The sequence below is a fragment of the Corvus hawaiiensis genome, chromosome 6, assembly GCF_020740725.1.
Source record: "Corvus hawaiiensis isolate bCorHaw1 chromosome 6, bCorHaw1.pri.cur, whole genome shotgun sequence".
Classification (NCBI taxonomy): Eukaryota; Metazoa; Chordata; class Aves; order Passeriformes; family Corvidae; genus Corvus; species Corvus hawaiiensis.
In genome coordinates this window covers 7,027,522-7,042,241 of record NC_063218.1, presented here as the reverse complement: position 1 = coordinate 7,042,241, position 14,720 = coordinate 7,027,522, and the positions used below count along the sequence as shown (strand labels likewise).

The window sequence follows — 14,720 nt, the reverse complement described above, 5'->3', positions numbered from 1 at the left end:
GTATGAAGAGCTCAGATAAGCATTCCTTTTTTAAAACCAATTTTGCATAATTCTTCAGTCAGGCAAGGGTTAAATGGGAACTGGTTTTGCAATGGGCAAGTCCCTGACATCCTAACAACTTCTAGAAAATTATTTTCAGTTTGTCCCTTTACTCAAGAGGGACTCCCATTGGAGAAATTCCAGTCAAATAAATTCCAGTGAAATCAAGTGAGAACAATCTCTACTGAATGGAGATACCTGGGAGAATAACTCCCTCCCCAACACGACCAGCAAGATTATCAGATAGTCTTGACATGCTGGGGAAAGCTCAGCAGGGAGTTCTTCACAACACGAGGAACTACCACTGTTATGATACAATGATAATGGCCACAATGGGCCATGACATTTTCCTATAATGCTACACTTGAAGCCACGACCTTTTTTCACCTCTCACTGACCACCCCCAAAACATTTTCAAATTTGGACCTCATTTTTATTGACAAAATGAATTTTAATGAAACATTTTAGCCAACTGTATCCTAGCACTGTGTGTTGCTGTGAGCAGGTGAGTGTTTAGTCCAAGCTACTACCCTTGTGTCTTTTTTTCCATTCTGGTCCCTCCACACATTTCAGAGACACAAGTAACTCAGTGTGTAACAGAGCACTCCAGACAATAAAAGCAGTCTACTACAAGAGAGAGATGTAACCATGGCAATGAAAGAACAAATATTCCACGTTAAAAAAATAGAGAGGGAACACTGTACTGAATGAAAACAGCAGACTGTCAGAGTAATAGGAACCAATTATTAGCTGGCTGCCACCTGTATTAATTGTGAGGGATCTGATGCCTAGAAAAACACAACAAAGCACACCCAGATCCTTGAGGCTGCTGCAGACAGACTACACTACAATTTAGGGTACAAGTAGAGAGGGTTGCTGTTTCTCCAAATGGGACTGAGTAGTTTCCATGACACTTCCATCACAGAGCTCTTCAAACTAATGGGATTGATAGCTTCTGCCATGGCTGTGCCGAACTAAGAACTACTTCTCTTGAAGTATCTCAGAATACAATATTGCTACACAACAATACTGATGCACAACACTCCAAATACCATGAAGCAACAGCAGATGGATCTTCAATTGGTGAAAAAAAACCCCCACAGAATAGCCACTCATATTAAAAGTGGCTCTGACTCTTTATCACCTGAATGCAACATGATTTAATTAAAACAACATTGTAGAACTCTTCTGGGAAATGGCAACTTCCTTTACACTTCTTTCTGTTAAAATCTGTGCAGTTCCTTAGTCTGGATTCAGCAAAGTGTGCTAAATAGGGTTTTTACAATGGCATCACTGATGTAAGGCTTTACCTTGCAATCATCCAAGGTGTTCTGTGCAGAGATCAGACTCGCTGGGGTCCGTAAGGATCTCAATCGATCACTCTGAGCTTCCAGCCAGTTGCGCAGAGTCTGGGCTTTGTTCTCATTCTCAGTAATATCCTCCAAAATGTGCTCCAGGTCTTGTATCTGAAAGTCACAAAACTTACTTAAATCTATGGGTGGGCAGAAACAGGGCTTCGCCTTCCATGACAAAATTTGAGATTACAAAATCTACACTGAAAATACTCTTTAGAGAAAATATTTTGAAAGGAAAACCTAGGAAGTTTTGCAGACTCTTTAGGATCTGACCTTTTCCCTGGGAAGAAACAAGGCACTGTGTGTTCTGGAGCTGGGAGACATGACAAGTTGGGGGACCCTGGGCTATGTGGACAGATTCACATGGAGTCTGAAAATCTCATTCTCACTAAAACCCATCAACAAGGCTACTAAGATGAAGGGAACCTCAAGTCTCCTATCTTCAATCTCAGCCCTGTGGATCCATTAAATCCTAGAGTGCAATTTCATGAAAATGGTTAGAGAGGATAACTTCTACCCTGAGGAAACTGAAATTTTATCATGAAAATTTTCAGCTGTGCTGGAAATGAAATTTCCACTTGAAAATATTTCTGGAAGAAAAGTTCACAGTCTTCTGTAGATAGAATGCAAGATGTCAGGCAGAGGTTGCAATCTCTGTACAATTCATGTCTGTGTGCCTGCTTCTTTACTTGTGGGGTTGTCAGCGTTTCTTCGCGCTTGACAGGGTTTCTGAACTAAAAAATACTGGGAATTTTCCACCTGACCAGCAGTGCTTGTATCTGGATTCAGAGGGGGCAGCTTCTCCCAAAGCTGTATAAATTGAGACACAGAGATAAAAGAGGAATGTGTTGGTAGAGGGGATTCTAAGCTTCCCATGGTCTTTTCCATATCATGAGTCACACCAGCTTTTCTGGGCATTGGGGCACATAAGCAGCAGCATCTAATTCTGGATGCATGGATTATTTCTAGCCTCACTAGAATAGAATAATTCTGAGGCACTGCCTGAAACAGATTTTCTCCAGAGAAACAGATTACGTGCTGATAGGAAAATTCTGCATGTAGACTGACCTTCAAAGCACTTCATTGGGAAAGCACATTTAACAACTGTAGGAGGAGGACACCAACACAGAGTAACCCATTTCCAGTGACCCAGGAGGGCTGGAGCAGGGCTGGGAACTGACCCCTGCTACATCTTGTCCAGGAGGCTCATATGTGCCCATCTGAATGCAGCTGTCAACACTACTTACTTAGTAATCACTGTTTTCACAAATCCAACTGCTACAACAGGAAAACTGCTGGTAGCTTAATATATCCCTGATACAGAGCAGTGGCACAGGCAAGATCAGAGTTGTAAGAGAGAAAGCCATGGGAACTTAACCCAACCTTTCTGTTGAGGGATGCCTGCAGCCTGTGCCACCGCAGGTTCATCTCGCCCAGGCACTCAGCAAACTCTGTCCTTTCGTAGCGCTTGCTCTCCACGTCACAGGTGCTCATCTGCAGCAGGGACTGGTTAACAAAATCTACCATCCACTGCTTAAAGTTCATTTCCATCATGTATTCCTGCAGGGGAAAAAAAGAGGAAGAACAAAAATGCAAACCAATCAGTTTTGTAGTTTCATTCTGATCGGTTCTGATGATGCTTCAGGGTGTGGCTATGGGACATTGATGACTTTCTTTGAACCATGACCTAAAATATTTTTCTGAAAGAGATCTGGCTGTAGGAATACTTCTCAAATTTTACTGGTTTGTATTTGTGTAGCTGTTGTCATCCACTGAAATTTCTGCAGAAAATCTCTATCATTACATGGGTAGTTCAAGGTAAAAACAGGCTAGTGATGGAGCAGAGAATAAAATCCAGGGGTACCAGACCCTGCCCTTAATCCATTGGACAAAACCATCACGCTGCCATGGGCCCAGATTAGGCTAAAACTAAGGTTTTGCCACACTCCTGCAACTCATAGGCAAATGCAGTAAGAAACTCTACTCCTGTTAACAAAATAGCTGGTATCAGAACAGAGTATCAGAATATCTGGGAGGAAAAGGTGTCTTCTAGCACCAGCCTCTCTAGCCCAGGGAGATGAGTGAGAAACTACACATATAAGGGAATGACTTTTTATTTCAGAGGGTATGAGGAGAAGAGAGTAGGAAAGGGCTCCTTATTTATCTAGTAGTGCCTGGGAAAGCCACAAGGGAATACCACAGTAGAGGTACTGAAGCCATAGCTGCTTCCCTCTAGGAATTTGTGACCCTCATCCCAGCTTTCTTCTCAGCACACACAACCCCACTTGCTGACAAGTACGAAAGATAAACCTACAAACTCACCTCTAAATATCCAAAGTGTTAAAAACAGCAACTCATCTACATGTCCCAACTGCCAAATCCAAATGATACAGACCAAAATGTTATATATGTGCTATACCAAGGCACTTGGAAAGAAATGTTTGCATTTCTTATGTGCAGCACCAAAGTGCCTGTGAGCTGCAGCTGCAGACTGAGAACTGTCAGCCTGTGTGAGCCCCGAGCAGGGCTTGGCAGCTCTACAGGGGCAGAGCAAAATATGGCTCTGTGGGGATTCACGCCCTGAGGTTGGGCTCCCTGGCATCTCTGGAGTACACAGCTTGAATCCTTCCTGTGGCTGGAGCAATCAGCCTCTGCCACTGGTGCTCTGACATCTGAACAGCACCAGCAGTCTGCTGCAGCCTCTCTCTCTGCAGGATGTTCATCTTGTCCCTCTTTCCTAGCAAGTTATTTCTTTTGATGACACATAGTATTCAAACCCCCTGTTCTCTAGTTAAATGGATTCTGGTTATGGAGCTCCATTAGGAGGTATTCCTTGTTAAAAAGATAGACTAGAACACAGCACAAACACGGTCTGTCTTCCTAAGGAAGCAAAGCTTTCCTGCTCGTCACATTTTATAATCTAAATGCAGGAGAGAGAACAAGTGAGACAGATGGGACAGCATGAGAAAAGGAGATTACAGCCCAGCAGGCAGTAGCTGTATTGCAGAACAGGCAGTGGTCTGTGTGTCATGGAAGCATAAGGTTTTATAAAGGAGGATGTTACAACATGTTTCAGACTGAGAAACCGTCTAGAGAGCAAAGGGAAGGACATGACAGTGCCTGTAGGCTGCTTCCATCCTTTTTACAGCAAGCCTGGACTTACAGTTTCCCATTTACCTTGTACTTCTGAAGGTGGCTCTTGACTTGGGCAGCACTGCATTGTGAATTTATTGGCTCCTCACATTCCTGCTGTTGTTCCACATGGTCCAGCCAGGTCATTAGCTCAGCAATAGCTTCCCGTGATGAAAGCTTTTCCATCTGAAGCTGAGGTAAAGCATATAATGAATCCTCTACATTCTGCTTGTTAGAAATACCAAGGAAAATGGCATTTCTATTTTTGGAAAGGCTCAGGCACTATAATCGCATTACTGGGGCATGAACTTGAAAGTGAGCCCTGTGCTCCAGAGGGGCAAATGACTTCAGTTCTAGAATTCATGAATCTGAAATAAAATTCTTTCTAATTGTAACAGACATTCATGCAAAACTGTAAAGATAATAAATATATGTAAAACAGCCCAGGAAGAACACAGCAATACTTAAACTGCAGTACAATACTGGGGTTATTCTGAAAGCAAGGCACAGCTAATTCAGAAAAAGGCAACTGAATCCCAGCAGCAACATTTTAACATAATTATTTAGCTTGAACTGAGAGATGGCAGCAGAGTCTCTCACTCACCTGGTGCAGCTTTTCTTGGATGGTTGGGAGCTGTGTAATCAGTTCTCCCCATTCTTGCTCAAACTTTACCAAAGATGACCTAAGTGCTACAATATCAGCTTGCTTCACATGGAGGAGCTGGCTGGCAGTGCTCACCACTGATGACTTCAGGGAAGATTTTTCATCAACTTCCTTAGAAAATGTCTGAGGTGCACAGGAGAAATTTAAGAGAGGGTAAATATTTATATATCTATTGAAATGAAGACAAACCACTTTTTCACAGGATGAAATGCCTCAACAAACAGATTTTATCAAGATTGCAAAGTTCCGAAAACCTGAGCTCAACATGTTCTGGCAGATAAAGCATTTTTTTGCCCGCCTTGATATACAGTGCTGAATGCCACCTTTTGCTCCCACAGAGGCTGAGAATATCCTGATCCCCACTTCACACAGAGGTCCAGGGAGCAACCACAGTCCTCATACCTCTGGCCAGCTCACATCTACCGAGTCAAACCTTCATGACGCTTTGCTTTCCCCCTGTGCACTGTTCCTTCTGTCTGGCCTCACACTGGGGCCGAACCTCCTGGCCTGTCATCCAAGTGGAGCAGGCAAAGACATGAAATGCAATCCAGCATGTTTCTCTTTCCTGACTTTGGCTGATCACCTTCACTCCTGTACCCTGAGCCCACACTCCAGGTTCAGTTGTTAAGTGGCTTTGGGGCACACAGCCATTCAGTGCTGTATTATGTGGGTGGCTCATGGTCATGGCAAACACAAAAAACCTCTCAAAAGGGTCATTTTCACCAGAATTCACCAGAATTCAATCAGAATGTCTTATCTAAACCTGGCAGCAGAAATGACTTACAAACAAGCTGCTGATGTTGTCCCTGATGGTGGGAAGATCTTGTGACACATTGAGAGACTGCTCCTTCCAAAAATTCATTCTCTGCTGAGCAAAATCCAACCATTTCATTAACTCCTCTGAGTCTCTATTGTAGCTACAAGGAGGAAAAAAAAACACAAAATCACACATGTAGTTGAGGCCAGGAGACATTTGCTCTCCACGTTGTCTTCCCTGTGAGAAGGCATGTGCTATTCTGGCACCTCTGCTGCTGCATAACCCTGCAGAAGCATGGCTTCAGCTGTCATCTACAAAAAAATCACAAACTAATCTCTAGCCGGTACTTCAAATTGGTTTTGTGTGTTAGACCCACCTGACCAGGAGTTTCAGTAACGTTTGAAGTCGGTGTAGTTCATGGCCAACTTTTTTGGTTAAAGACAACCACTGCTCTTCCAGCTTCCCAATCTGGCTTCTTATTTCTGGACAGCTCACAGCAGTCAGCAATTTCTTTCCTTCTTTCACCATCTGGTACAGCCTGGCATGCTTTTCATCAACACTGCTTTTGATTTTCTGTCAGAATATGGGAAGTTTGCAAAACAGTAACATTTTAAAGACAGAAAACACAACTAGAAAAACACATATCACTGGTTGTAACTTCTTAATCTCACATTTCCTCTGTAATGTATTTTATTTTCCAAACGATAGGAATCTGTAATTCATTACATGCAAAAGGGACACAGGTTTTTGTGGGTTTGTTTGAGTTTTTTTGTTTGTTTGCTTCCTCTGGGTAGATTAAGACAAATCTCGATGTATTTTCATACATTATCAGAATGACTGTGTTATGATTTGATGGGCTTTTCCGACACCTGAAGACCTCAGGCAACGGACACTATCAGATCTAGCTGCACTGTCCTAACATATGACCGTTCCCACCATAAAATTATGGTCTTCCCTTGCTCCTTTTGAAAGTGACTGTTCCTCCTTCAGGCTCTATCCTATTTAAAAAAAAAAGCTACCACTGTTTTGAAGGAAAGTGCTGGGATAATTATTGAATAATGGTGGCAGGGAGGAATGAAGAGTGAACAGTGAAGTCATTACGTAAAAAACAAAGGTCTGGGGTTATTTCTCTCACTGGAATTAAGCCCTGGAGAATTTTATTCTGCTCTGTTGTTGAAACTGTGAAGCTCCACAGCTTCACCCTCCACCAAACATCTTCTACAGCCTTATGACTTTATTTCTGAAGTCTTTGAAGACAAATTAAGACTTAAGAATGAAGAGCTAGTTAAGAACTTAAAAAGCCAAAGAAAAACAGGCAACTTCACATCAGTGGCTGTGCACACCTTGCATGTCTCCTGCCTCAGTGCAACAAGTGTCAAAAGCACCTGAGGGCCACCATGACTGTAAACATCTATTGTTGATTTATTACAAGGCTTTACTGTAGCTCAGAATTTTCTGGGCATGCCCAGTGATGTCTTTCCTGCAGTCAACTAGATTAAATCACTACAGTCCTTTTTTCCTTCATTAAACATTCATTAATCATTTATTAAACACTCATTAATTTGCTTTTATTAAACACTTATTAATTCAAAATTTTCTAACAGAGTGTGTCCTCTGAAGACTGAGAAAGGTCAAACCTGTGAGGAATGCAGAGCAGTCTCTGAAAATACATCAGCAAGGTTACTGAATACTATTTCTTCTTAATTTTATAAAACAACCATAAAGGCTGCTTTCATATCCTTATATTTACATGTGTTTAAAAAATGGTTAAAATATTTCCAGCTGGGGCCGAGGTGCCAAATAAAGATGTAGCTCTGTCATCAGAGATGCAGCTGCAACCAGTGCTGCAATAAGGGCTCAAATATTTGGTATTTTCAGATATTTGAAAGCAGTAGGTTGATTCTCCTTTTCCATAGGTTTTACACCATGGCATGAAAATAATTTCTGAATTACAGAGAAGGGGCACTGTGCTCACTCCAAGGCTCCTGCTGTTCTTGGGATTCATGGAGCCTGCACAACATCCATCTTATCCCAAATACTTTCACCGGAAGATTGAGTTATAAAGTAGTTATAGTCATTACTCCCACTAAAATGGACTTGTAGCCCCTGGCTGAATTTAGCAGCCCAATCTTATCCTACTTTTCAAAGCCTGTTTTGAGCTTGTATCCACACACAGCTGAGGAGACAAAGGAAACAGTGCCCTGCAGATCACCTCCTCATATACTAATTAATACTTTTGCTGGTTCTACTGATCCACAAAGAAAAGCAGTGACAAACACATAAATACCTCTAGGAGTGCAATCCTTTCCATTAATCTTTCTTCAGTTTCTTCAACCAAACTGACAGAAGGCAACGCAGAGGCAAGTGCCTCTAACTCATTGAAAACTAGGCACTGCTCATCAAATACCATCCAATCCTAAAAAATACATTGAATTGTTAACACAGCATGCATTCATCTGCATTTTAATACACCAGACTCAGGCCTTAATGCCTTCTCTAGCATCAGCAGCTCTGCTTTAATGAAACATAACACAAAAATAGGTGAATAATATGTAAATATTGAAGTAAGACATGATTTTACCACAGATGAATTAATTATTCATTCTCCAATATCTTCAAGGATTCTTATTTTAAAGTGGTGTGCTCAATTTTTGTTCTCTAGGGATATTCTGAGATTATTTGTTAATTTTTTTAAGTTTTATTTTAAAGTGGTGCTGGTATTTTTCTGCCTTAAAGGGCTCTTCTGTCAGTCCAGGCACTAAAAGTCACTGCAAGAAGTCCTAAAGTGTTGAAATGTCCACTTTCAGAGATTTTCAAGAAGAAAGTTGGTTTACTGACACACATAGAATAAGTAATAAATAGACTGTTGCTGTCCAGTGGAAACAGGAAAGGACACCTACTAGCCAAAGAATCACAGGTGGGACAAGAGCTGCCCTAGATGCAACTTTTCTCCTTCCCTCCAGCTTTTTTACTCTTGGGTGTCTTTTGACTTATTACCTTTAACAGGCTCTCTAAGTGTATACCATACTGGCAGGCCTTCTGCTCCAGCAATTTGACTTCATTCATCAGCTCTCTCCAGAATTCCTCTCTCTTTTGCAGGACAGCAGGACTCACTCTCCTGGAAAACGCTTCCATGTAAGCCATGCGTGTCATGAGGTTGCAGAAAAAGTCCTAAAAAAACCCCAAGTTAAAGCACAGTTCAGTGTCAGCTCTTTAAGAGAGATCACACTCCCACAAGCAGGGGAAGATGGAGAAGACTCACTGAGAAGCCAGTTTCAGAGTCTCTCAAGGTTGCAGTCAGGAGACTTCTACGCAAATTCTGCATCCCACCAATATGGGCAGTTACTGATTATTTTACATTTAGTCAGAATCAGTTGCATTCAATGTTCTCATTTTGAAAGAGAAAGATCTACATTTATACCTTCAAATTGTATGACATTATATGGATGTTGTAGGAAAATGATGGAAGAAAGAGTCTAGCTATAAATAAATCCATAGTTTAGCATGAGGTAGTTATCACCAGACAGTCATTATCCAGTTTGTTTCACCTGGGTGCCAGGGGACACCAAGGAGTTCTAAGGCTTAAGTAGTAAGCAGGACACCATAATCCTTTGGGATATCTATAAGAAGGATGTGTTTTTCTTACACATCAATGTGTTCTGAGGTAAACAGAAGTAGCAATTTATCACCAAAACTGGTACTATTTTGGTCTGCTGAAAAACTTGGCTTTGTTTTCTGCACATACTCCAGTCCCTCCCCTTTGCTATGAGTCAGTCACTCTCCTCCATTACACTGGAGAGAAACCAGCCACAGAAAACAGTGCTCCTTGCTATGCTGACCTGAGCAGTGCTGTGATAAACAACTTATACCTTGTGATTTTTCAGGTGAGACTGCAGAGCTGCTCTGCTTTTTGTTAGTTGCTTTGGATCTTGTGCCATCTTCTCTCTTCCAACAGCTACCAGCTCTGCAAACCCATGAAGCAAGTCCTCATAGTGGCTTTCACTGATAGAAGGGGAGTTCAGCTCCACATACTTGGCTTTCAGGATCCCCCACATGTCATCCAGAACATCCTACAATGCAAATACAGTTTAGTGATTCGTGAAGGACAGAAATGAATCCCACAAACCCAGAGAAGACAAAATAATCCTCAGCCTTTTGACGCTGAAAATGCATGTCTTAGAAGAATCAAACCTTGCTGAGTAAGTCAAAACTGTGCTCTTACCTCTAATTTATAAGCTTCCTGGATTAAGGTGATAGGTAACTGGAATCTTTCTCCATGGCCTCTCAATTTTGCTACTTGGTGTTCAAAGTTTTGCAGCTCCACAGCACAGGCATCAATTTTCTGAATGAAGGACAAAATAAGCCATTAGGAAGAGTTCCATTCCATTAAACTTTTCATTACCACTGGTAGTGCAGTGCATCCAATGCCTGGATCTCTCCCGTGCTAGCACTTCAGGAAATCCAATGAGTTTACAAACTAAATGGACAAAACAGTTCATGGCATAACTTACTGTGTTCACACAGCACAGCCATGAAGGGAATTCAGGTCTTGTGAATCTCAGGACAACATTCAACATGCCTTTCCATCTACTAATTCAAGAGCAGCCAATAAAAGGAACCATGGACTCAGAAAACACAGCTTTTTCCTATGATTCAGAAATACTCAGGGATGGAGACAGGATCCCTCTGAAGGAAGGAAAGCTATGTACTTCTGGCATTCCTTTTCCAAGAGTGGTTACCTGACAGAATACAGCCAGTCCTTGCTAGGGAATTCAGCAGGGAACACAGCTCTCAGTCTGGCAGAAAATTATGCCTCTAAGCAAGGTTATGAGCCTTGCTGTACCAAAAAAGCTTCAGAACACCCTCCTGGCTTTGGTAATAAGAAGGTAAATGGCCAATGACCATTCTGGGGAGGGTATGCAGTCTGTTAATTTTTAATTTTCTGCTAATCCAAATAAAGGTCAACGAAAATAGCTTAACTGGTCAAATTCCATATGATAAAGTGCTCATAAACGCTGCATGAGAAAATACAAATACAAGAGTCCTGTTCCCACAAAGAAAAGGTAGTTTGGCATAAGAAAAGGCATAACATGTGTAGCTCTTTTTCTTCCCTGCCATAGCATGAGGTGTATTTGCTCCGGGAGGTTGTGGAGAGACTAGTTCCTCCACTCCAACCACTAAAATGTCTGCAATTAGGTCTGAGTATGGATTGGGGTGTAGTAAAAAAAAAAAAAAAAGAAAAGGGGTGGTGGTGAATACAGCAAATACTGAACTCTCTCCTTTCCCCCATTTTTAAAACCTAAGTTAGACTCAAACTTCAGAAAATATGAAACTTCAAAGATTGAAGAAAACTAGAAATAATAGCTAATACTGTAAAAACCCTCATTTCCTTCAAATAAAATTACCTGAAGCTGTTCAGAAACATTATGTCCATGTAGTTCATTCAAGCATTGTTGCAGAGCAGCTTTTTTCTCAGTTAACTGATCATAGAGTAGCCTGGTTTGATTCTGCAAAAGAAACAAACATCAGAAATGTATCATATATCAGGAGTATAGTAATGACCAGACAAAATTACACAGCAAACAAAGTGATTACCTCTTTAAGCAAATGCAACAAAAAGATTACCTCTTTTAGCAAATGCATTTTTTTTCCTCTTAAACAAAAAAAAAGAACCAACACCAAAATAAAGCGTATGCATTATGGGCTTAGAGCAGTAATTGGAAGAGGGAAATTCTGAGTCTGTGTAGTATATAAGAAGCAGATTATTCTGTCACAATTATCCTCTGTGACTGTAAAAATCTGTGAAACTGGTAAGGAAATCAAATTCTTTCCTTCTGAAAATGAGAAAATGAGCCCATTACTGGTGACTGATGGAGCTCTACGGATTCTGCATAAGTTAATACTGCAAGACTTGTTCTGCTGCTGTTTGGAGACAACATCTCAGTGTTCTTCAAAGGAACTGCTTTATTATTCAGCAGTAAAGGGCCAGGATGACTTGCAAATAACGAGCACACCGGAGTTTTGCTGGACATTGCAAATTGTATTTCAAAGACCAGACTCTTCTGTCCTTACTTCAGACTAAACACCTGATCTGAATATTTTCCAGCAGTACTTAGTAGATTTAGCCCATCACCAGAATCTAAAGAAAAGTTTCTCATGATCTGTTTTTCCAACGAAGAATAAAAGAAGGAAAAATTGTGAAACCATGGCTTCTGCTTCTGTGGCACAAGATCTAAAAGAACAGTAAATGCAGTGGGGTCAAATCAACCCCCAACAGATTGCTAAAAGTAACCCAGTGACAGACATGGCACCAAAAGGGAGGAAGCCTGCCTCTCCTAAGGACACAGCAGCAGAAAGAATATATGAAATCCTCCTTGGCCTAGTCCCTACACACAGAAATTTGCTTCAGCCTGCAGCTCAGCCTGCATGGGAGCCCGGGTTACTTCCATACTTTCCACAGGCAAATTTCCTACTGTGATCCAGGCCTCTGTGACAGTCAGCACTGCAAACAGCACTGTAACCAGCAAAACTGAGAGAGGCCACGACAAGTTTTTTAAGTAGCCAAAAAAAAAAAAAAGAAGAAATAATAAAGCCCATTGGAGGTTGCTCATCTGTAACCCAAATGCATTAACACTGACATGTCTAACAGATGCTGTGAAACAAGATGTGAATTTGGCAGTGGAGTACCAGGTAATTGCTATTATGATCCAGCCCAGCTTTCATGGAGCTACTCCTTGAAGCAGTGGCAGCTTGAGTTTGTTCCAGCCGCGCCTGCAAGTTGTTAAAGCACTCGCAGAACACATCTGTGCTCCCACCAGCACAGCTGATGGACTTCAGGAGATCATCCTTTTTATCACTCAGATCAGCATGAAGTTTTTGCAGCTCCACAGACAGAGTCTAAAGGGTTGAAAGAAAAACAACATGAGTGAAAATGGTCTATGGAAGGACTCTTGCCTTTTAAGAAGCAGCAGGACTCAAGTTGATAATTGTTAAAAGCAACAGGCCCAAATCTGTGCAGTACAAAATAGTTTGGTGGTCTTATTCCTGAATAATACCAGCAGAACAGAGGGAATATCAGGCCATATATATTCTGCTGCAGCAGAAATCCACTGGGGTTTCTCCTTCCCGGAAGGATTTAGGACAGTTACCTCATACAGAGCCTGCTGCACAGCTGCTTCTTCGGTGGAGAGCACCGAGGTATTCAGCATCTCCTCCATGTTATTCAAACACCGGCTGATTGCCAGGAGCAACTCAAACAATTTTCTGTCCAAATTGGAAGAGACTTCCTCTGCCACATTATCCTGGGTAAATGCAAGCCAGTTTTCAGTACTTTCACCCAAAGCATGGCTAGGATTCATTCAATTACGTAAGGTTAGAGGTTTGCGCAGCTAATACTAAAATGGAATTAATGAAATACTGAGGGACAGACTTGGATATATGCATGTAATATTCAGAGCTGTCAAGGCCAATGCTGAGACAATGACCCTTTATATACTGGACAGTGGCTGTGCTCTTACAGGTCTCTAATCTCAGGCATGAGCACAACAAGTTTGTCTTGTCAGCTCCAATCCTGCAGATTAACTGAAATCATTTACAGGCTCCTTGATCTATATAGCGTGAGGATTTTTACCCACACTAGCAAACCTTCGGATTCAGGCAGCAGAAGTATTATAGTGGAAACTTGGAATGTTTCCTCTCGAAGTCCTCAGCCTATTTGTACATTATAGTTGATACCCAACACAAAAGCTCACTACAGGAACGCCATTTGCAATATTATGATTACTGGCTCTTTACCAGTGTCCAAGCAGTGTCCTGTGTCTAGAATCCCTGGGGTTTTTTGCAATGCTTAGGACATGTCACTTTTACCTGTGCATGCACCACATTTGCTTCCTGGCTTAGGTCTCCCAGCTGGACAGTGTAAGTTTTCAGTTCTTCCACAGTTGGGGTTCCTGCACCTGAGAATGTGCCTCGAGGCAGCACATTCATCTTTGTTGTGATCTAACATTTGGAAAAAACATTGCAATTTGATGAACAGCTCAAATGAAGACAGGCTATGGGCAACAAAATAACACTCTTCTCAAAAAGCATTAGAAGATTCAAAGCACTAATAGCAGCATTCCCTTTTTACTGGCAGAAGCTGGGCAGGCTATACCCTGATGGGAGATTGACTGAAAAAGGAGCCTCTGATGCCCAGCTTTATGGGCTAGAGCTGTAGCTTGTGTTAAGGCAACCCTACTGCCCACTGTAGGGTAAGTCTTGCCTGAAGAAGAGCTGACATTCATCCTTTTACATGTCTGATATTCTTCCACATATTGCAGCAATTTCAGAGAACGGGAAATCTAATCACTCTGATTCAATATGAACAAAACTTAATAATAGGAATTACAGTTTTGTCCAAGCAGTAAAATTCTGCAGTCCAGAATATGCACACAGCCCAAACTCCACTTCTGATGTCTGAGAATTCACACTGGCGAGTGGCAGAAAAAAATTTAAACCAGAGATTTGCTTTGACCAAAATGTTCTCACTTGCAGGAACTGAGACTTCCACCCACATCCACGGGAATCAGCTGGGAGCTTGCTGGGTAACTCCTCTAGCTCTCTTGAAAGAATTAAGAGATAACATCTACTCTGAATATTAACCACAGGGATTCACCTAAGTGCTCCCACACTAGCTTAGTAGTCACTATTTCAGAGACATGATTTACCTCAAAGTAAGTTTAAAAGACAATCATGGATACACTGTGCAGTAACAATGTCCTCTAGAGAACCCTTG

At 41.6% G+C, this 14,720-nt stretch overlaps 1 protein-coding gene across 5 annotated transcripts in view; it reads right to left on the bottom strand.

Annotated features, from left to right (window-relative positions):
• Window positions 1-14,720, bottom strand: part of SYNE2 (spectrin repeat containing nuclear envelope protein 2) — a 175,831-nt gene that overhangs the window by 52,613 nt on the left and 108,498 nt on the right. For all 5 annotated transcript variants that reach the window (XM_048305481.1, XM_048305476.1, XM_048305478.1 and 2 more), the window contains 14 exons: window positions 13,814-13,945; window positions 13,096-13,248; window positions 12,635-12,844; window positions 11,353-11,454; window positions 10,170-10,289; window positions 9,817-10,017; window positions 8,945-9,118; window positions 8,235-8,363; window positions 6,324-6,520; window positions 5,975-6,107; window positions 5,131-5,313; window positions 4,572-4,718; window positions 2,778-2,954; window positions 1,350-1,505 (listed from right to left, as the gene is read on the bottom strand). In XM_048305481.1, coding sequence (XP_048161438.1) covers window positions 1,350-1,505; window positions 2,778-2,954; window positions 4,572-4,718; window positions 5,131-5,313; window positions 5,975-6,107; window positions 6,324-6,520; window positions 8,235-8,363; window positions 8,945-9,118; window positions 9,817-10,017; window positions 10,170-10,289; window positions 11,353-11,454; window positions 12,635-12,844; window positions 13,096-13,248; window positions 13,814-13,945 — 2,214 coding nt within the window. The remainder of the gene's footprint in view (window positions 1-1,349; window positions 1,506-2,777; window positions 2,955-4,571; window positions 4,719-5,130; window positions 5,314-5,974; window positions 6,108-6,323; window positions 6,521-8,234; window positions 8,364-8,944; window positions 9,119-9,816; window positions 10,018-10,169; window positions 10,290-11,352; window positions 11,455-12,634; window positions 12,845-13,095; window positions 13,249-13,813; window positions 13,946-14,720) is intronic.